Raw genomic sequence first — 23,955 nt, 5'->3', positions numbered from 1 at the left:
TGGGCCATCTAAGAATAATATGGTCTCTAAACACTGTACCTACCGTGTATAATGGATCAGGTAGCCCTGAGTACGGTAAGAAAACATCATCTTTGCATGATTTTGATCCAAGAGAGGAAGGGGATCTGCAGCAGCAGAGTCACGTCTGGACCCTCCTGTGGGGTCTCGGCCCTTTGTGCTGCTCACAGCTCTCGAACGTCCTTCCTTCCACTCAGAACTTGGACCCAGGCCCTGTGTACTCTGTGGGGGTGCCTGATGACAGCCTAGGACCAGCATGTCCATTTTCAAGATGTAGTCTTTCAAATTCAGCATGTGTTCTGAGTTTGCCACTATTTTTTATTTGGAATCAAGTTTTCCTTTGTCTTCAGGCAGGTCCATCTGCAGAGCCAACAATGTGACTGGGTACGTCATGTGGCTCCTCTTTAATTCAACAAAGAGATTTTACTTATGTCTGCGTGGCACCCAAATACACGGTCATTTCAATCAGTTAAAGACGATTGATTTGTTATTTGAGCATTTGTTCTATGTAATACTAAATCAATCTTTGCCTATGGTGTTTGGGTATTTATTTTAAATATATATATATATATATATATATATATGAATAAAGGTTTTATATATATAAAACCTTTATTCTGAAAGGCAGGTAAGTTAATGATTGTTAAAGAAACAATGAAGTCAAATCTTTCTCCTCTCTGTTCGCCTTCAAGTACCCCCATCCTGTATCTATCCATAGGTACTGACAGTTAAAGCAAGGTATTTAGGGCAACACAAATTCCAAAATATTTGTATATTGAGATTTAAAGTTTGTAATGAATTCACACTCAATGTTACAAAATTATCCTAGACACTTCTCCTTAGTTGCTTGGGGAGGTGAATTCCCTCTCCCAACCAATGTTTTAGGTAAGCAAGTGTAAGTGGGATGTTACTTATCGAAATGTTATATAAGTATTCAAGCACATAAGAGACTACTTGGTACAGTGTGAACAACGGTGAGAATGGAATCAAGTATGTTACCATCCAGTAGGTACCTTAGAAAGTCTGGAAAACTTTCCTTTGTAGAAATAGTTTCTACTAGCAAATTGCATCTCTTTGCTGAGTGCCATTTAGCTTTTCACAGAATCGACTAGGCCAAACAATGCTCTTCACGTGATTCTGGAGGAAGAGTTTGCACATAATGTGAAACCGCTATGTTTTCTGCAACTCCAGCCATTTCTCTTGAGTGTTAACTCTACGGAAACCGCATTCTGAAGACAGACTCTCTGTCACACAGAGGAAGCAACTGTAATTGCCAAAGACTGGCTCAAAAGATATAGTAAGCTTAGAAACTTAAGAAGAAAAATCAAATGATTGTTTGAAATCTTGGGAAATTACTCAAAACAAGTCATTCTAGATGAGTGTGTTTGCAAACTACAAAGTTAAAAGAAAATCTCATGACGTTATTTTACCCTGTCTTAAGAGGATAAAATGTCATTCAGATCTTAGTTTGCTTGATTGGGATATCTATCTATATTGGAAGTATAAAAGCAAATTAAATAGTATATTACTTACTCTTAAGAAAAATGGAAATTTTTTCCCATAAAATCCAACTCTGAAGAACTCTGGTTCAAGACGTTGCTGGTCCATAATTTTGTCATACAAAGAGGCTTCCATCATCTAGCAAAGAACAGGGGAAATTTTAATCATTTTATCTCATCTTTTAGCTCTACCACTTTATAGAAGAAGATGTTTCTTCTATAAAAAGGAGAACATCGTTTTAGTTCAGTTTGCAGAAAAGAAGGTTTGACTCCCTTTCTGTGCTTTAAGGCAGGGATCAGCAAACTTCCTCTGTAAATGACCAGGCAATAAATATTTTAGGCTTTGCAGGCCACACGGTCCCTGTCACAGCTACTCAATTCTGCGAGGCACACAGGCTGCAGTTTCCTGACCCCTGCTTTAAAGGATTGAGTATATTATTACATGTTCTCACCAGAGAGAATGATTTCTATGCACCTGGTCTATCAAGGAAATATTTTCTTCACAATAAGATAAAAATTAACATGAACTGTTAGAGGCAAACTCTGAAGAATTCTCGTACTCACCTGTGGATTTGGTTTTCCTGGGTCATGGTAATTTGGGACATTTGGAAGGTGCAACCTTGTACAGGTTGGACAGAGATAAACCAATAAACCAAACCAAAGGGGACCCATAGTGCAAAGTGCTGGCTGGGCTGAAAGCTCCTAAGTGTGTCTTTGACAAGGTTGGAACTACAAAGTACATAAAGCTTATGGTTTCCCATTCGTGGTATTATCATCCCCAGGGTTTCCACAGAAAGACTAATACTGCACTTGAAAACGTTCCCCCTTCCCCCGCCCCCAGTAACAGCTCCCAAAAGAGCAGTTGGCATGAAGTGCAATGCTTTGGGTTTATAAAAATCTTAGTGACTATGGCACCCAAGGGCTCTAATGGGTAAACACTGTAACCTCGATTCTGTTCCAGGGACAGGATGCCAAGAGAAGCACAACAACATTTTTATATAAAACTGCCATGCCTGCCAGTGCCAGCATGAGGGACTGAAGTTAAAACAAGGTTTTTCCTCCTTGGTTTTGATATTAGGAGAAATATCGATGAACTGCTGACATGAAATACTACGCCCAAAGTACAGGGCCAGCTCCTGCCAGCTGAAAAAGTTACTTGCGGTGTAAGGGATTTTGAGCTGTTAAAGGTTTATGAGATCATCTCTTAAATTGCTACCTCAGAATTAAAAGGAAACTTCATCATCTTTTTTTAAAATGTATATATAAAAGCTGATGATCCTGTTTTGGAAACCTTAAAGAGCTTAAGTGTTACAAGATGACACCAAATGTTCACGACTTTAAAGAATAGGACTTGGAGTACCAGAGGGACTTGTGTGAATTTGAAATATAAGAAGGTATAAAACATTTGTTCAGGGACACAAAATATTAAACTCCTTGGGCTCTTGGGTACTAAGACCTTGGTTTCAGTTTAGCAAATAAAAACATATTTATGAAGTGAAAAAGATTTGACACCCATAGAAGTTAACCCCCAAATATTTAAAAACATGTCAGCTAGTCATTTTTACTATTTTGCTGGGCAGATTATGGGATTATGGGCAGAATGGTACATTGTTACACAGATTTGTGTGCAAGTGGCAAGCTCTTCTAATCGTGTGGAGAGTTTCCTCAACCAACTGAAAGTATTTATCTTGGGTTAAATTTTATATTTCATATGTCAGATGTGTTTAGAATAGATCAAGGGCTCCCATTTTGTATATTAATCAGAAAAATCACACAGATCAACATGCTATTTCTCTGTATAAATAGAGGAGTATGCTTCAGAGGAAAGGCATCTTTAAAAAGCTTTCTGCAAGACATATCAAGACTATCACAAAGCTAATTTCATAGCGCCATATTGGAAAGCTAAGCAAAAAAGGATTCCATAACCCGATTAGGATGCATCCAGGTACCTTACCCTCATCTTGCTCAGGTTTCTATAATCATAATAACTTTCGTACTGCTCTGCAATCTTCCGGCACAAGATGATGCCATTCTCCCAACACTGTGGACAAGTGAATGACATAAATGTTCATGATCTCACAACATGTACTAACTTCTACCCAGAGGTCAGGAGGTGACTGCTTTCAGATGATCAAGCCTTACTTCTTAGCCTTTATAACCTACCCTTAAGGTACCACTGCAATTTTAAGCATGAAAACAGCATGTAATTAATGTGTTAACTATTAAAAATCTTTAGAGAGTGGGAAATGATAACCCACCACAAGTCATTAACATATGGCACAAAAACAACATTTCCTGGCATCATTTCAAAATTATCATGTTGAAGATGTGGTGTACACACACACACACACACACACACACACACACACACAGGAATATTACTCAGCCATCAAAAATAATGCCATTTGTGGCAACATGGATGAACTAGAGATTATCACTAAAGCAAAGTAAGTCAGACAGAGAAAAATAAATAGCATATGATATCACTTGTATGTGGGATCTAAAATACAACACAGATCAACATATCTACGAAACAAAGACAGACTCACAGACATAGAGAACAGATGTGGTTGCCAAAGGTGTGGGGGTGGGAGAGGGATGGAGTGGGAGTTTGGGTTTAGCAGATGCAAACTAGTATATATAGGATGGATAAACAACAAGGTCCGACTGCATAGCACAGGGAACTATATCCAATAGCCTGTGACAAACCATATGGAAAAGAATATGAAAAAAAATACATATGTACAACTGAGTCACTTTGCTGTACCAAAGAAATTAACACAACATTGTAAATCAACTCTACTTCAATAAAATTTTTTTAAAAAGTAATAATTTATAGGTAAAAAACAAAGAAACAAAATTATCATCTTGAAATAACTGCTGTTCCACAATGGTCAAGGAGACGAATAAACAGGCCCTCAATGCTGGGGTGAGGGGAACTGCCACCGACCCCTAAGGCCCAATTATCCACGACTGGCACAGTGGATTCCTTGTTTGGTCCAATTTCACTTGTAAATTGTGAGGGTTTAACCCAGCTGGTTACTCTAAATGCAGAAATCCTTTGATTTAGCTCAGGTATCGGCAAATTTCTTCACCAAACAGTAAATACTTTAGGTTTTGTGGACCATACAGCCTTTGTCACAACCACTCAACTGCTGTTAAATCATGAAAACACATCCGTATAGACACACATGAGCTTGGCTGGGTTCCAATAAAACTTTACAGACAATGAAAAGGGAACTTCATGTAATTTTCTCATGTCAAATCATTCTTCTTTTGATTTTATTCAACCAATTAAAAATGTAAAAGTGATTCTTAGATTGTGGGCCGAACAGAAACAGTCAGTGAACCATTTGACCCATGGGCCATAGTCTCCAAGCCCTGATCCAGCACAAGCTCCTGAGAATGGGCCAAGAGATGCAGTCAGAGGTTTTGTAACAGCTTATCTTAAGGGTGGAAACTTTACTGCAGGAGGGCACAGAGGCATTTCTTTGCTAGTAACGTAACGAACGATATGTCAGTGTAGTTTGATAAATAATAGAATAAGATAGGAAAGAAGCAATTCCCTTGCATCAAATTTTTAGGTGTATCCAGTTATGTCTTATAAGAGAATGACACCCACTGGTTGTATTTTAATTTCCTGTTTAACCTTGGCACTTTGGAAGATATATGTAAATCTAAGACACGTATCACCAAAGCATCCAAGTGTTCAAATCAACTGGGGTCAGATTCACAATTATTTTTCTTCAAGAGCACTGCAAACCCTTGAAGAGGGAGCAGGGGGCAGGGAGGTGATGTGCTGAATTGCCTTATTAGCTCAGGGAGGCTTTCAACACCCCGTGGCAACTCTCAGTATATGACGGGATGCCATCAAATGCTGTAAACAAATTTAGTTTCATTTATTTTACCTTAAAAAAAAAGTGAAAGGAGGCAGATTACTACATGCCAATTTGGGGAGCTGAGTGAGGTGTGATAATGGTTTTTCAGATAATAAAATGTCTGGGTGTCAAAACCTCTAGATCAGTGTTTCTCAAGGTGGGGTCCCATGTTTATACACATCAGAATTTCCTGGAGTCCTTGTTAAAATTGCAGAATCCCTTGCCTCAAGCCAGACTTATTTAATCAGAATGTCCAGGAGTAGGGCCTGGGAATCTTAATTTCAATAAACACTTTGGAGTCTTTAATGCACATTGAAATTCGAGGGTCCCTGCTTGAAAAGGTGGTCATCAATGAACTAAAGGAAATGTGACAATCACCTTGGGAGACGCCACGGGTGGGCGGGGCCACCTACCTTGCCTCTGTCAAAGTTCTGGATGATGGCGAGGTGCAGGTGCTCCTTGCGGTGCCATTCTGTCTGCATGGGGTAGGTCAGGAACTCCCGGAGGGGCCGGTCAGACCATTCCAGCAGCTCATCATATAACAGGAGAGTATACGCGGCCTCTGAAATTCAAGTGGGAAGGTGATGATCGAGACAGGACCCCCGAAGAACCTCCCTTCAAACGGGGCTGGTTTGGGACAAACTGGAGAAAATACTATTTTCTGAATGTCATGATACTAAAGAAGAAAATGTCCAGAATATATGCAACAGAAGGTTAACGAATGATGAGTTCCCCTGGGAGATGGAATTAGCAGAGATTTGTGTTTGATCTTTTGGTTCTCTTTATTCTCTCTGTCTTTCTCTCCTTCCCTCCTTTTTTTCCGCCCCCAAAACGTTCATATGCTACCAGCATATGATAATAAAGATAAAAATGTTTAAGGGTATCTCTGTAGCTGGCTCAAAAATGTAGGTAGGGGAGACATGCCTTTGTTTGCTAGGAAGTTCACGGGTAAATCCCTTGGAGTGGGACTATATGCATCTTCCAAAGGGCATGCTTAGGAAGCAAAAAGTGATAGCTAAATTCTCCTGGAGAATAAAAGGCTGAAAAATCTGAGAGTGGGGTGTGTGTGTGTGTGCGTGCTGCGGGGGTCAGGGTACAGGCAGAATTTAGGAGGGTCAAAGCTAGAGAGGAGCTGAGTTCAGAGAAGAAAAATTTTTTAAATCTAGCAACAGAGGAAGGACAAGAAAGAGTAAAAGTATTGGATAAACAGTGTGTGTGAGAGAACAAACTGCGGGGGCTGTGTGCTATGACCTCCATGGTTAGTCCCAACAAATCTTCAGTAATGGCTACTGAAGTCATGACATGTTTGGTGTGGTGGGAATTTCTTGGGGAAACGTGAAAAGAGATGACATTCTATACACACGTGTGAAAATGGTGACCCACAGGCTTAAGCATAGTTGACAGGTAGTGTATTTAATAGAATACTAACCATTCTGCAGGTCTCTTCTTTTCCTGAACCATAAATATGGCCAAATACATCAAGAATAGGAACCAGAATTCAGTGTCACCGATGAAGGACTATAATAATAATAATAATCTAACACTATAATAGCCAACTTATTTACTGCATTGAATAAAATGAACAAACCCTTATGTTATTTATCCATTTAACTACCACCTCCACACACGTCTCAAATGACACAGTAGGAGCTTTTACCACAATATCCATAAATGGTAATTCTTTTTTTCACTTATTTGCTTTAAGGGTAACTACACATAAAGCTCTTAAGTAACATGTTAAATTCTAGTACTATGATTTGGCTATCTCAATGTATAACATATAGTTGTGATAAAGAGCTAGATTCCTATCACTTTTCTCTTTACTCTCAAGTGTAGAAGGCACAGGCTCCTGTAAGGCATAGGCTCTGGCCGTTCTTCCTCTTTAATTACCTTTGGTGAGCTCAGTCCTGTAGCTTCAATGACTGTAGCAAAAGCTTTCATCACCCACCAGCAGTCTCTTATCCCCCAGCATTCAGTTCGTGCACTGTTACCAATATGACTTTCCTCCGCTGCAAATGATCACATTGCTCCCCTGATTAAAACTAGCCAATGACTCTAAGTAACTAACAGAACAAATTTCTATTTCCGGGGCTTCCCGGGTGGCGCAGTGGTTGAGAATCCGCCTGCCGATGCAGGGGACGCAGGATCGTGCCCCGGTCCGGGAGGATCCCACGTGCCGCGGAGCGGCTGGGCCCGTGAGCCGTGGCCGCCGCGTCCGGAGCCTGTGCTCCGCAGTGGGAGAGGCCACAACAGTGAGAGGCCCGCGTACAGCAAAAAAAAAAAAAAAAAAAAAAAAAAAAAAAAAAATTTCTATTTCCTAAAGTGACATAGAAGGTTGCCCGTGATATGGTCCCCCCGCTCACATATGCCCACCGTCCCTCCACTTATCACAGGTAAGAAGGAGCCCGCTACTGTCTCTCTTAAGAAGCCTCCAGCCCCCTTGACCCCATTATCAGCTTTTGCTGAATGAAACAAGATGCATTCTGACCCAGAGGCAGCTGCCCACCAGGGACAGAGGTGGCTTCTCTTGCTTGGGCACTGGACAAACCCTTTCTTTTTTTTCTTTTTTTTTTTTTCGGTACGCGGGCCTCTCACTGTTGTGGCCTCTCCCATTGTGGAGCACAGGCTCCGGACGTGCAGGCTCAGCGGCCATGGCTCATGGGCCCAGCCGCTCCGCGGCATGTGGGATCCTCCCGGACCGGGGCACGAACCCGCGTCATCTGCATTGGCAGGCGGACTCCCAACCACTGTGCCAGCGGGGAAGCCCTGGACAAACCCTTTCTTGTGGTGAGATGGAGAGAGGGAATATCTGCTAAAGGGTGTTGGTTAATAAGTGGATGCAGAAACAGCTGAATCGCCACAACGTAGGTTGCCATGGAAGACTGCTTTACAGAGGACAAGAATGGTGATGATAATAACCAGATCATCAGAGCTGTGCTGTCTTTGAATAGCCTTCTACTTTTCTCTGAGGCCTCCTGAGATCATTTCCTAATCTTTAACTACCCACATATTCTTATCATGCCAAGCACCTAAGAAAACCCCATGTGTGTCTTTGTTTTCCCGTCCACACTCTTTGCTCCTGTTATCCGAACAAACTAAGGTTCCCCTCACTTATCACACCAACTGACACCTATGGTCCTTCACAGCCTGTTCCTTCAAGCCTTTCCACTTTAGCTACTAAATAACTCCTATTTTCTCTTAGTGACGCAGCTCAGGAATTATCATCTTTGTCTCTCAAATTTCTTGTGTGTCTCCCTGAGCACTCAAAAAATACCCTTAAGACTAACCATGTCACAGTGAAAAGGGGGAGGGGTGAGGACTGAGGGTCCTCACTCCCCACAGCTGAAGCCTGCAGCTGACCACAGGGTGGTACCTAACAGGCAATGAAAGTCAAATTCACAGAGACAGAAAGTAGAATGGTGGTTCCCAGGGATTGGGGGAGGGGAAAATGGGAAGTTATTGTTTAAGGGGTACAGGGTTTCAGATTGGGCAGGTGAAAAAGTTCTGGAGACAGATGGTGGTGATGGTTGCACAACAATGTGAATGTACTTAATGCCACCGAACTGTGCACTGAAAAACAGGTAAGATGGTAAATTTTATGCTATGTATATTTTACCACAATAAAAAAGTGAAAAAAAGGGGGAGCAATGAAGAGTTTCTAATCCCTAAACTGCTTTCCAAATCATGTTTGCCCTGCGAAGGTCCAGGGGATGGATGGAAGGTCACGTGTGGGTGACTTGCCCCTGGGAAGGGTGGAAAAACAAGTAAGCATTGGTGGGCCAGCAGAGGAAGCTGACAAATGACAGAATGGTGACATGGGAAAGGTGTGAAAACAAATTACACCTGTTTCAGAGTTTGATTCGGGAAAATCATGATGTATACCTGAGGTAAACAGTGTGTGTAAAGGAAGCGTTAAAGGAAACATGTATGCCTTTGAGGTGTTAACAACAGACTACTAAGGTTGTTTGAACACTAACAAATTGTAGATGTTTTATTATGATATGTTGTATACTTATTCCTCTACATCTTTAGAAAACAATACTACATATTGAAAAGAGAAGGCTGAATCACGTCCAAAATTTCCAATAGACAATGTTTTTAAAAGTGTTTATAATTCTGAACAAAAGGCATCATCGCATAATTAAATATGGGCTATCTCATTCCATCGTTTTGAGATGTGTTCAATGAGGACACCAATATGCAAAAAGAAATAACACAGAAGAGTGGAGATGAATCAAGTAATGGAGGGCACTGTCACAGAGGGCTGGAAAGGGTTAAGCCATTTAAACTGAATCCTATAAAGATAGAGAAGTTTTTCAATCAATTTCACTTTCTCCAGAGACACACAAAAATGAGGACAGAAAAGAAATAAGAAAAATGTTATATAGGAAAAGAACTTATTTCTTATGACTTTGGGGAACATAAAAACTGCAAGCTGAGTAAACAAATTAAAGAACAAAGATTTATTCGTTTCTAAAATAGACAGATTTGGATTTTCAGAAAACCAAAATGGATCTGTTACATATCTGCAAGAGCTTGTCTTCACTTCCCTCTCTCGTTTCTTTCTTTTTTTTTTTTTTAATGGACTTTAAAATAAAACAAGTCTACTAGGTTGTTTTCACAGATAGAAAAACTAGGTTCACCATCTCTCTCAAAAATTGACTACAAACGATTTTTTTTTTTTTTTTTTTTTTTTTTTTTTGCGGCACGCGGGCCTCTCACTGCTGTGGCCTCTCCCGTTGCGGAGCACAGGCTCTGGACGCACAGGCTCAGCGACCATGGCTCACGGGCCCAGCCACTCTGCGGCATGTGGGATCTTCCCGAACCGGGTCCCAAACCTGTGTCCCCTGCATCGGCAGGCGGACTCTCAACCACTGCGCCACCAGGGAAGCCCTACAAACTATTTTAAAATGACCACTTAAACTCCCAGACAACAGAGTCAGCTCAAAAAACTTAATTTATTTAATCAAAACTATCAGCACATCTGTGTGAAGAAATACTGGGGCTTCCTCAGTGATTAAGGAATTACCAATATTGAAGGAGAGAAAGCTGCTCTCAGGGTATTAAAATCTCATTGAATGCATTCATTAGTAATGCATTTATTTAAATCTCACACTGCTAGGCACTAGTCAAAGAACTGAGAAGACTAAGAAGAAGAAAACATCATCTCTGTCCTCAAGGAACTTGCCCTTCAACTAAAGATCTCTCTACTACCAACCTATGTATGTATTAACACACACACACACACACACACACACACACACACCTTATATAACTATGGATAAAAACAACATGATAAATGTTTTAATGGAAATCTGAAAAAATTGCAACGGGAAAAGAGTTGGAAATATCAACTCAGCCCATGGCAGGCAGTGTTGGGTCATGGAGTTGATGAGGGAAGTGAAGGAAGGTAAAAACTTTATGGAAAACATGATATAGGGGCTGGCTCTTAAGGATAAAAATTAGGAATGCAGTGCGAGAGGTAAGATGAGGCTGAGCAGACAGGTGTTGGTTCAATTATGATGGACTCTGAATAAAGAGTTTGAGCTTTATTTTGTAGAAGACATGAATTGACAGAGTTATATCTAGAGAAGGAATTGGCAAAATTTTCTCAAAGGCCCAGAAAGTAAATAATTTAGGCTTGCAGGCCACACTACAACTTTGTTTCAACTATTTAACTCTGCCAGTGGAGCACAGCAGCAACCTTAGACAATATGTAATTAAGTGGGTGTGGCTCAGTTATAATAAAACTTTCTTTACAAAAGCAGCTGGCCGGCCTGCAGGTTAAAGTTTGCTGAGGTAACTCTGGGGATAGTTAGGAAGCAGTCCAGGAGAGAGATGATGAAGGCCTATTTGAGGCAGTGAAACTAGAAATAATAAAAAGGAAATGGTTTTGATGTTTAGGAAGCAGAACCAATAGCACTTCACGAGTAAGAGGCATCAAAGATATCATGAAGTCTCCAGTTTAAGAGTAAACAGTGATGCTCTTAAGTGATAACAGTGGAACTGTAGCTAGAGGCATATTTAAATTCTGGGAACAGGAGCACCACTTCAGAAAGGTTCCTTTACTCTTTTAAAGCTGAGGGAGGAACCATGATTCAGGAGTTCTTTGGAAGAACAGGGTGGCAAAAGACTAAGATTTGTAGTTGCTAAATCCAATTAAAGGGTTCTCATTCTCGTTAAGATGTAGTAAGCACATTCTAGTGTATCTTTCCCACTGATCCAACTAAAAACTCCAGACAAAATATGTAAGGCAACTATTGGAGAATTCTGAACAGTAAATGAGAAGGTAGACAGAACAGGAAAATCAATACTCAAAAGAAGGACCACAGAGTGGTGAGTTCCTTGTTTTTATTTTTTGCCTTTTCTATCTCCTGGCTTAGCCTTCCCTGTCTCCTGGAACTGCAAATGGAAACAGACAGAAAAAGCTCCAAGAAAAGCTCCTCTAGTCAGAGGACTGGGAAGAGGACCTTCTGTGGGATGGAGTACTTTTGACTCTTCTGGTCCACTCTGAGTCCCAGGGACAAAGCTGTAAACCTGAAGTGTGACAATAGGGGCAATCACAGTGGCAGCAGAAACAGCTTCCATTTTTCTCTTTTCTTTCACTGCTTTGTCCCCAGGGAGACCAACTATACATAGTACATCATAGTGTAGAGGATCAAGCCTTGGCTCTGAGTACTTTGGCTAGGATCAAGTGAGAGTACTAGGAAAAGGAGCCCCTGGGAGATGGGAAGGGTGAGAAACATCAGAGAGAGGAAGGAGATGGAGGAAGGAATCTTTAAATTCTGTGTATGACTTCCTGGGCTCACCCCCAAGCTGCACATGTGTAGAATGAACTAGAATCAACATAACAAAGATTTTGACAAATGAATTATGGTATAGATAAATGTCCATGTCCCAGACTCTCCCTGGGTGACATACATGCAGGAAAGACCAGGAAAGTGCTGCAAAGGCTTTGATAACTAAACTGACCTTCAAAAGGTGGCTCAGGAGTTGAGGTCCGAAACTAACTGATTTTCTGCTAAAATAAAAATAGTCAACTTTCTCCAGAAGATGAACTCTCATAATATTCAAAATGCCCAGGATATAATCCAAAATTACTTGACATTCAAACAACCAGGAAAACTAAACAAATCTCAAAGGGAAAAGGCAATAACAGATGCCAATTCCAAGATGATTCAGTTGTTGAAATTATAGGCAAATACTAAGAAATAGCTATTACAACCATGCTACTTGAAGTAAAAGTGAACACTTGTGAAATAAATAGAAAGATACATGTTCTTTGCAAAGAAACTGAAGCTATTAAAAAATAGCTAAATAAGAATTTTAGCATTACATAATCAAGATAACAAAAACTAAAATTTCACTGGAAGGGCTCAATAGTTGAATGGAAATGATAGAGGAGAAGCAAAGGACTTGAAAATGGATGAAGCGAAATGATCCAATCTGAAAAACAGAAAGAAGAAAAATTGAAAAACAAACAAACAAACCAAAAAACAAACCAGGGTCTGAGAAACTTTTACAGAATGATACCAAAAGGTCATAAAACTGGCCATCCATAAAACTGGAGTCCCAAAAGAGAGAATCAGTGCAGAAAATATATTTGAAGAAATAATGCCTGAAAACTTCCCAAATTTGGTGAAGGAAATGTTTATAGATCCAAGAAACTCAGCAAACCCAACCAGGGTAAACTTAAAGAAAATCATGCCCATATATATTATAACTGAACTGCTGAAAACTGAAGATAAAGTCTTGAAAGCAACCAGAGGCAATTACACATTACATACAGGGGAACAATTTAAATGACTACAGATCTCTCATCAGAAACAATGGAGGCCAGAAGAAAGTAAAACAACATTTTTAAAGTACTGAAACAAAGATACTGTCCAAACAAAGACACTATCCAGCAAACATTTCCTTCAGGGATGAAGGTAAAATAAAGATGAAGGAAAACTAAGAATTCTTCACTATTAGATCTGCTCTAAAAGAAATACTAAAACAAGTTCTTTAGGTTGAATGAAAATGTCAACAGAGCAAAATTGAGAATTTCAGGAATGAAGAAAGACCAACAGAAATGGTAAATATCTGAGTAAATATGATAGATTATTTTCATCCTCTTAAATTCTTTAAAATAGATATGACTTAAAAATTATGACATTATCTGATGGAGTTTTCAATGTACCTAGATGTAATACCTATGACACTACAATGTAAAGTGGGGAGGTCGTAAAATTCCTATATTTAACTTGAAGTGGTGAAATACTAACTTTAAGTAGACCGTGAAAAGTTGCTTTTTATAATCCCAAAAGCAACCTCTAAAAAACTACACAAGGAGATATAGTAAAAAAAAAAAAAAAAAAAAAAAAGCCAATATATTAAAATCATAGAGTACTTAGAAACATAAATCTAATTAAAAATAAATTCCACTTTTAAAGGAGAAATGCTTGAGTCCTCAGCTCTAATTAAAAAAACAGAGGAGTTATTATTTTTAATATACCAGTGACCTGCCCACTTCCCCCAACCTGAGCCAAAAGACACAATTACCTGTGAAGTTCTGTGCTTTGAGGTGCAGATCGTAGAGTTTGTGGATATAGCGTATATACATCTCTTCCTTGTTCAGTTCAGTCTTATAGAAGTTCTATAAAAAAGAGTACAAGCATGGATAATTCCTCAACAATTAGGTTGGCAAGTATCTGCCTTTTACTCTGCTTGAAGTTTGATATCTTGAACCAAATGAACAGATGAATTTTTCTGTATAAATGTCTTTAAAAAATTAAGCAAGGAGACCCAGTGACATTTTTAACTCAGCACTCTCTGTATTAAACATTACCTATCATTTATTGAATAGGCTGGTAATTTCTGGGGGGATGTTATTACCACTGACTTACATTTCATTTGTTACTTTCTGTTGTTTTTTGTTAGTTTAACTGCCAGTGAACAATCAGCCTATTCAACTAAAAATATTAAAAATATGTAAGAGATTAACCATTAACCTATTTATTACATTTGACTTACATTTCATTTGTTACTTTCTGTTGTTTTTTGTTAGTTTAACTGCCAGTGAACAATCAGCCTACTCAACTAAAAATATTAAAAATATGTAAGAGATTAACCATTAACCTATTTATTACATTTGATCACAGATAGTCAAAGGATAATTTCTTTAATTTTAAACTTATTTTATTTTAAACTTATTTTATTTTAAAGGTTTCCAGCTTATGACTATAACATAAAGGGATTAATAAGAGATTTTATTTCAAATTACTGTTACAGGGCCATGCTTATTGAAAATATTTGGTTTATTAAAAAAAGGTATCTGGGGCTTCCCTGGTGGCGCAGTGGTTGAGAATCCGCCTGCCGATGCAGGGGATACGGGTTCGTGCCCCGGTCCGGGAAGATCCCACATGCCGCGGAGCGGCTGGGCCCGTGAGCCATGGCCGCTGAGCCTGCGCATCCGGAGCCTGTGCCCCGCAACGGGAGAGGCCGCAACAGTGAGAGGCCCGCGTACCACAAAAAAAAAAAAAAAAAAAAAAAAAAAAAGGTATCTGGGGGCTTCCCTGGTGGCGCAGTGGTTGAGAGTCCGCCTGCTGATGCAGGGGGACACGGGTTCGTGCCCCGGTCCAGGAAGATCCCACATGCCGCAAAGTGGCTGGGCCCGTGAGCCGTGGCCGCTGAGCCTGTGCGTCTGGAGCCTGTCGCCGCAACAGTGAGAGGCCCGCGTACCGCAAAACAAAAAAAAAAAACCAAAAAACAAACAAACAAACAAACAAAAGGTATCTGGATCTCATTAAACTTCTCTAAAATGTTTTAACATTTGTCACCAAAAACTCAACTCTGACTTACCTGGACACATTACATTGCCATTTTAAAGGTATGCTTTATAGGCATCCACATACACTCCTTTACCACATTAGACAGTACATTAGTCCTCAATGAACTTAGTAAACATACAAGCAAAAGTGTAAGAAGTTGGAGTTCAGCAAAAGCACGATGCTGTGAGACTCTATATAAGGCTATTTTAGAAAGCAGATCATTGTACATTATGAAATCCCTGCTTAAGCCATCTGAACTGCTATCATTACTACTGCTCTTGTTATTTCTTACTTTTTTTGCTGTTGTTATTTTGACAGATGCTACTTGGTGTGTAGAAGAAGGGAAAATGAATAGTGATGGGGGATAGATCTGCTGACTTGAAGCAGTGACAGGTTTTTCGAAAGGGGAAAGGCCAGGAATTCCAGACGTTTTTGAAGTTGATTAGCTAGAGAAGTGCTTGGTAATGGACCAAACTAGCCAATGAAGCTGCTTAATTTGTACTTGGGCTCAAAGCCTGAAGAACTTCTGTCAATGTACTTTCTGGCCACTACCTAACAGGCGTCCATTCTTCAGTATGAGGACTCTTCTAACCTCGAGACACTGACATTTAGTTGAACGCATCATAAAAAAATTTTTTTCCAATTTATACTATTATCCTTCCCCTTTTCATCTTGTATCCTGTAGATCTTGGCATTCTTTAAAAAGCTATGTAAACAATGCTCTTCATATCTCTACTATAACCAAAATCATTTTAATTAGCAAGAATTGTTGTACCATAAACATAAATTTAACAACCTCATAGCAGGCTTTTATGTTATTAAAGGATAATTTGTTCTAATAGCTTTCTGGTAAGAAGTGGATTTCTTTGGGAACCAAATAAGTGATCACTCTGTAAATGAATAGTTCTTGAAAAAAAAGAAAAGCTCTCTCCAGTCAGCAGATGAGAATCTTTCACATATGTCTGGCAAAACTAGTGACACAAAGAACAAAACAATAATTACATTTCCTTGTATTAGTCACGTCAAAGATTACCCATTTTTACCAGCCTAATACTACAGTTTAACTCTGATCTGGTAAAGAAAGCCAGAGCTCTCCTGAAGACAATCTGGAATTGATGTTTCCAAAAGTTAAGAAAAATCTCTAGGAGGGAGCGAGTGGTTAAAGAGAACCATACTGCAGCTAGAAATCAAAAACTTTCCATATGGAGTAGAAGCTAAAAAGATTAGCTTCAAAGTTATATATTTTGTCCTTTAATAATAAGTAGTCGGGTGCCGGTTGAAATTAGAACAGCTTTCAAAACGTTAGCATTTTCTATACGAATATTCTTTTTAAAAAAATAAATTTAGGGCTTCCCTGGTGGCGCAGTGGTTGAGAATCTGCCTGCCAATGCAGGGGACACGGGTTCGAGCCCTGGTTTGGGAAGATCCCACGTGCCGCGGAGCAACTAAGCCCGTGCGCCACAACTACTGAGCCTGCGCGTCTGGAGCCTGTGCTCCGCAACGAGAGGCCGCGACAGTGAGAGGCCTGCGCACCGCGATGAAGAGTGGCCCCCGCTCGCCACAACTAGAGAAAGCCCGCACGCAGCAATAAAGACCCAACACAGCCAAAAATAAATAAATTTAAAAAAAAAAATTTATTTTTGGCTGCATTGGTTCTTCGTTGCTGCGTGCGGGCTTTCTCCAGTTGCGGCGAGCGGGGGCTACTCTTTGTTGCGGTGCTCAGGCTTCTCATTGCGGCGGCTTCTCTTGTTGCGGAGCACAGGCTCTAGGGCACGTGGGCTTCGGTAGTTGCGGCACACAGGCTCAGTAGTTGTGGCTCGCGGGCTCTAGAGAGCAGGCTCAGTAGTTGTGGTGCATGGACTTGTGATGCATGCTCCATGGCATGCGGGATCTTCCAGGACCAGGGCTCAAACCCATGTCCCCTGCATTGGCTGATGGACTCAACCACTGTGCCACCAGGGAAGTCTGATAAGGACTATTCTTGGTCAGTGCAAAACTAGCAAGATAAATCCATTGTCTCAAGTGGATATTGATGGGGCCACTGATTTTATTTATTAAGTCTCTGGCTTATTCCTACTGGGAAACTAGAATAAACACATTTAGGTGGAAGTATTCATTCTTTCATCCGAGGAAATGATCTCTCCTGTTATACCGGTTGAGGAAATGAACCTAGGGTCTACATTTGTACGTGTACCTCTAAACAGAGGATGCTGTGAAAGGAGATGGCGACAATGTAAGACGATTCCTTTGGAAAAAGGTAAAGGCTTTCCTTTGAGGCTATTTATGAGACTTTGTGTTCAGAGTTGGGGTAGAGCCAAGATTAAGGAGATAAACTGAGAAAACTTGAAGCTGACATAGCACTTGGCTTTTCTCCCCAAATACAGATGTACAAGCAGGGACGTGGAAGGAGATCAGGCTGAGGACCTTGACCATGGTGAAAGGCTGGCAAAAAGCTGGGAAAGCACAGAAAGGAAATTTAAAAGTGGAAATGACTGTGCTCAAGGTTAGAAATAAGTGCTAAGAGGAGAGATAATGGGTTGACCCAGTGAGCTTGGCCTGATGGCCTGCAGGTTACTGTTGGGTCTGATGATAAAAATTACAGAAGAAACTGTATAACAAGAGGTGGCCCAATAGAGGATGCTCAGGTCTTACTATTTTTAGCCACTGATATTGGAGGTGGAGGTGTAACAATTAAATGCAGAAATGAAGAGGAAGAGGTAGGCGTGGTAAAAAAGGATAAAGTCACATACTCAGAGATGTAGTACAGTGAGAAAACAAATTAGAGAAACAGATTTAAAAGATAAGAAAGCAAAAAATCCTGAGCTCTGAAGAGGGGCTGTGAGGGGAATAAACAAAACAACAAAAACCCCTGAAATCGATGAGCTAAGACAGGACAGAATCAGAATGGGGGACAGATTTTAAGGTGCAGACAAATAGAGAAAAAAAGGCATGTGAGAGACTCATGTGGATCAGAGTAAGAATTAGAATTCTGTCTGTGCAAGTACTTAGACTAGATGGTGAGGTTTCATCTATTCTGCAAAACAGTCCATGATATTCACTAATTTAGAACCAAAGCAGTCACAACACATTCCTGTATTTTCAATCTGATTAAGGTAAATTATCACGAGCATCAATTTATACTATATTAAAATTTGAAAAAGGAATGTGAATGTATAATCCTTCTTTTGCTCTGTAGTGAGAATACCATTGTATTTGATACTTAGTTACGAGACATTTCAGTACAAATTTTGTGTTCTAGAACTGTTCTGGTGTAGCCTGTTATCCTTACCCAATATTTATTTTTATTCTCAAAAACGTCTTGTTTGGGTGAGAAATTATGTGGTCATCCTAGTTATAATCCACAACTTAACAACAGCAGTATTATGGATTTAATTTGCAAAGAAGCTAGAGAGTGAAAATTTATGTGCTAAATAGGAAACTGTCATTTGTTCAGAAAAGAACATTAATAGTTACTAAAACCTAGAATACATATAAGAAGGGCAGAAAGAAACTGTTTACACAAAAGTGAAAAGACTTTTCTCCAGGGACATCATGCTTTTCCCTAGGAGAGCAACAAAAGACTCCAGGGCAGAGGAGCAATGGATGCAACAGGAGAAGCCTGGCATCACTCTGGGATCTTATTATGGTGGGAACATTCTGCAGTGTTCGAAGCTCGGAATTTTCTGGCATTTAATTCAACCCGAAGCAAAAACATTTCTAAACTCTTCTAAGAAACACCCAGATAAGGACACATGGTGGCTGAAAAACAAACAAAACATAGTATTTCTGTGAAAAAGCAAATGTTAGGATATAAGGAGGAAAAGGGAAATTGTTTACGAACCAGGAGGCTCACGGTGCAGCCAATCTTTTTGCCATCTACCTCGCCCATTTTCATGCAGTCCCTAAAAACAAAAAGCAGGAGTCAGAACTCAGAACTTCCTTCCTAGGGGCGAACACAGTTTGTTCTTTTAGGAAGAAAAAAAAAAAAAAAGGAACTGTCAGAGACTAGAGGCAATTTGCAAGTTGCTGTTCAGATGAAGGCTCAGCGGCATGGAGGCAGTGCCCCAGGAAGCGTGAGCTTGGGAGAGGCCGGGGAGGGGGGCGGTCAGACCCTCCTGAGCACCCCTGTCGCTGAGAATTTCACTGCCAGGTGGACTGTTCTCCCTCTCAATAGACGGGGGCTCCAGGAAGAGGAGGAGTGAAGGTGTGTTAGTACACACCTCTTACTTGGGGTGAGAAGGATCTGCTAAGCCTGGCCATCAGCTGTGAGAGTGAAGCGTTTCTCTTAAAACACCATGCGTTTAAGTGGGATGAACTGCTTCAACAGTTTAGATCATTTCAGAATCAAAAAATGATGACTCGGAAAGCTAATGGTGTGAGTTTCATCCCCCCTCTCCTTTTATAAGAAAGCAGCATGGTTGTACAATTGTCTATTTCACTGTCCTCACCCTAAGATGAATGGATCTACTGGGTTCTAAGGGGTGAGTCTAAACACCAAGAAAAATAAAAAGATTTCTTTACTAACAGGACTGTCTCAATTCACCGAGACTTTAAAAGGACTGTCAAAACCCGCAAAACAAAACATAAAAAAGGAAAAGCAAAGAAAAAACTCTGAACCAGCTCGTTAGAGGTCTGTTATTTTACTGCTCAAGGTTCCACGGTCTGATTATCAATTCTTTGAGTGAGTAACCCAAGGGCAATGTCGACTGTATTCTAACTCTCGGACTTTCTAAGTAGAGCGCAGCGTATCTGGAAAACCGGGAGGGCGGGGGGTGGGCTCGGCTTACCTGTAATCTAACAACCTCTCCATTAGACGAGTTACAGTGGCGATTAATGAAACACCACTCTCCCTCCATGTTTCCCGCTCAATTTTCTTTAGTAGACTGGAAAAGAAAGAACCCAGGGCATTTTCAACATTTATTTTTATCAGTCACCATGACGACCATTTTACTTTCATCAATACCTTAAATGCCTTAGCAACCACTGCAACATCTCACAAGTAGCACAATTTGCAAACAATGTCTTACCTAGGATAGGGACCAAATAGTGGAATTCTAATCCAGGAAGCATTGACAAAGCAAATTGATTTTCATTATCCAAGTCATCAAATACGAATACATGCATATAAATCATATTTTCAAAATATGCAAGCACCTCACAGCTCAAAGACATTGTTTCCTAGCTTCTCTCTTCCACTAACAGACACTTGTGCCTCACCACACCAAACCACACCGTGAAAAGCGAAAACAGGAGTGCCTCTAAGTTTACTTTTAAGTAAGATCTTGCTTTATTCACATGAAAATGTTTTCCTACCTCTCAGTGGAATGCATCTTCATCCAAGCAATTTTACTGCAATGCAACTGCTACAGGAAAATCCTTGTACAGACGGTATGACGTTTTGAGTTTTTTCCTTTCACTTAACATTTGCCCACTCAATACATATTGTACTATCTGTGCACTCACTCAACAGTTTCATTCATTTTGTCATTAATCACAGAGGATTTTCTATGTGGTTGTTACAGCAGATTGATGACAAGTACCGAACCACATCTCTCCTCCTACATTTTCCCTAATCTTAAGCACCTTGGAGCAGAGGCACTGCTATGTAAACACAAAACAATAACAATCATAATAATTAGGATCTGTTTTACTTTGACTCCCACCTCTCAGCAAATTAACCATATACTTGGCAAAAACCTTTACGACTGAACTTTCCCCAAAAGAAAAAGTAAGAACATAGGCATGACAATATGAGGATACTTTGCCCTCCTAAATTTAATGATCGTTATTTCTAAAATGTTGTTTCCCTTTCATCTTGGTTTCAGGAATAACATAGAGAGAAACCATTTCGTACAAGTAACATCTCAGCCTATCCTATACTGTGCTTAGTAGAAAAAAAGCTATTTTGTCAAAGCTGTTTTTTTTGCTCTGTGGCTACGTTCTCTCTCAATCTTCCTTCCCACTCACCACTGTTTCTTCTTGCTATTACCATTCCAGTGCCCAGCTCTCTGTCTTTTCTCCTCATCTGGTGCCTACGTATCCCTGATCATTTGTTTTTCTGGTTTATTCTGAACTGTTTCCTAGATTAAGGAGGGGGAAGAGGGGAAGAAATAGCACATGAAGGGATGGAACTTGCCCTGACTAATCCCCCAGAGAAAGGTCCCCTAGTTTGTTCTAAATGTGTTTTCTTTTAAAAAGCCTCTGAGAAGCACCTGTTTCAAGCTTAAACGCCAAACTGGTATTGAACCAAGTACTCAAATGAAAATCTGCCTGCCAAAGCAATGCAGGATGATGGAGAAATCTTCCCAAGTGACAGCCCACACCTCATATACTTTAGAGGCTGAAAAACAAAGAACTCAAGTTAGGTAATAATTCTAAAAATATATAGAGACTTCTTTTATAGGCATGAGTTTCATTAATTTGCACAGCCTCTGGCTGCAGTAAGAAATCTGAGCTACAGAATCCTCTTGTAAAAAGAGGCACAGCTCTGCAGAGCCTGTTTCCTTGACTAACTCAAGACCCAAATATCAGGACCAAGCCTAGAACCCAGTTCATCTGCTTTCTCGGCCAGGCTAGTTCTTTCTGTGGGGAAGCTTGCCCTCCCAGTTTACCTGATACACATCGATAAGGAGAAGCTATCAGACAAGAAGAGAAGAGTCTCTCTAGATAACTTGGGTGACACTGATCTATAATTTGGTATATTTCTATTTGGTCTATAATCATGCTGATGTGCCCATGGTGAGTACACAGGGAACTCATCTAATCACAGTGAAAGGTGATTTCTTCTTTTCTTTTTTTGAGGCACTAAAATGATAAATGGTTGCTACATGAACTAATGCACTACACTTTACATACATGTCAAAAGAGCATTAACTATGCATCATTCTTTTCTAATGTTGTTAAACCATTTTTAAAAACTGAAGTATAGTTGATTTACAATGTTGTGTTAGTTTCAGGTGTACAGCAAAGTGATTCAGTCATATATATACATATATATGTATATATATTCATTCTCAGATTCGTTTTCATTATAAGACATTGAATATAGTTCCCTGTGCTATACAGTTTCTATTTCATATATAGAAGTGTGTCTATGTTAATCCCAAACTCCTAATTTATCTCCCCCCCTACTCCACGGTAATTTCTCATTGCTAACTGAGAAGCAGTGGGACTCCATCACGGTCCTGCAGGATGACTCACTGCCCAACAGGCTTTTACTCTGTGAAGGAATACGAAGGGTGTAGAATTTGACCCTCAGTCTACCTCTCTCTGTATCCTAACAGGATTGTGTGGAGGCCAACACTTATATGAAGCACCTGTGTCTGTGCACACTCTTTTTTTTTTTTTTTCGGTACGCGGGCCTCTCGCTGTTGTGGCCTCTCCCGTTGCGGAGCACAGGCTCCGGACACGCAGGCTCGGCGGCCATGGCTCACGGGCCCAGCCTCTCGGCGGCACGTGGGATCTTCCCAGACCGGGGCACGAACCCGCGTCCCCTGCATCGGCAGGCGGACTCTCAACCACTGCGCCACCAGCGAAGCCCTGTGCACACTCTTCTTTATCCAAAGAGAAGAGTTACATACCTAAGTATGTGCTACATAGCTAATCCTCTGTCTGCAAACTATAATTAAATGTGTGATCACTAAACAGATATCTACGAAATTTGGAGTCTTACTGAATTATGTAGAGCAACACACGATAGAGCAAAGTAAAGGACTGAGGTGGAGGTTATCTCTTCCGGAAAGCCCCTTTAGAACCCCCGAGGCTACTGGTACCCCACTGTGTGCTCCTACAGCACAGCCACTGCTGCATCTTCAGACTTAGAAGAGCACCTAGCACGGGGAGATGCTCAATAAATGAAGCTGAATGAGTGAATGAAGTGGATCCAGGGAAGCAGAATTTCATTCTGATACCTTATTCTGAATATCACATGGGAGGCAATGATCCACAATTTCAGCATTATCAAAAACAATCAATCCTGACCCCTATTTATTTCAAGAAGATGTAGCGTGGGTAAATGCAGATAACGTGAGGGTCAGTGAAAGGTGAGTTCTTAGGAAGGAAGTTACTATATAAATTTACAGTCTCATTCTAAGGAGGCTATTTTGGCAAGTACATACTACATTTTCAGGAAGCAGTGAGCTCCTTTCAGCTTCTGAACAAATTTTAAGAAGTTTTAGACATGAAATACAGAGAACAAATGAGAATCTGTACCATAGTGGCATGTGTTCCTAACTCATAATGTGTGCAGTGACTCACTGTGATTATACTAATTCACTCTGATTTCTATTGCCAAAAACGCATTTTATTGTTTCCTGAAATATAGTTGGGATTTTAACTTTCTTTTCTGAGCCCAGGTAGTAATGAAAGAAAAATATTTATAGTAATATTTCTAGTAATATGTTAAAAATCAACAAAAGAATAAAAATCTCCATTGAATGAATCAGGTACCTTAAAATAGTCCTAATTATAGAGGCTTAATATTCTAATTATTGGTTTGATTTTAATGCCAAGTTACATCTTCTATTTCAAAGCCATATTTACACACAAGCAATCCAAACTGCATGCTATCAGGCCTTTATTAAAGTAGATAAGAAGCACTATGGAGCTATGTGAGTGTTTATTAATCTTGTGAATTTATCATAAATAATTAATCACAAATCTCAAGAGATTCATTTCACTGAGTGCTTTCTCATTTTAGTTCTTTGTTCAAACCAAGGACTAGTAACTGAACTGAGAGTGGTTTTCAAA

At 40.1% G+C, this 23,955-nt stretch overlaps 1 protein-coding gene across 4 annotated transcripts in view; it reads right to left on the bottom strand.

The window, feature by feature from the left end:
• DOCK4 (dedicator of cytokinesis 4) overlaps positions 1-23,955 on the bottom strand; it is a 484,849-nt gene that overhangs the window by 35,250 nt on the left and 425,644 nt on the right. For 3 of the 4 annotated variants that reach the window (XM_067042314.1, XM_067042316.1, XM_067042315.1), the window contains 7 exons: positions 20,235-20,261; positions 19,995-20,090; positions 19,049-19,109; positions 13,940-14,033; positions 5,809-5,957; positions 3,472-3,558; positions 1,552-1,656 (listed from right to left, as the gene is read on the bottom strand). In XM_067042314.1, the coding sequence (XP_066898415.1) occupies positions 1,552-1,656; positions 3,472-3,558; positions 5,809-5,957; positions 13,940-14,033; positions 19,049-19,109; positions 19,995-20,090; positions 20,235-20,261 (619 nt within the window). The remainder of the gene's footprint in view (positions 1-1,551; positions 1,657-3,471; positions 3,559-5,808; positions 5,958-13,939; positions 14,034-19,048; positions 19,110-19,994; positions 20,091-20,234; positions 20,262-23,955) is intronic. The other variant, XM_059074580.2, reaches the window with a different exon arrangement.

This window comes from Kogia breviceps, chromosome 9, assembly GCF_026419965.1.
Source record: "Kogia breviceps isolate mKogBre1 chromosome 9, mKogBre1 haplotype 1, whole genome shotgun sequence".
Classification (NCBI taxonomy): domain Eukaryota; kingdom Metazoa; phylum Chordata; class Mammalia; order Artiodactyla; family Physeteridae; genus Kogia; species Kogia breviceps.
Note: the sequence above shows the minus strand (reverse complement) of the source record. Positions and strands in the feature narration are given on the sequence as shown.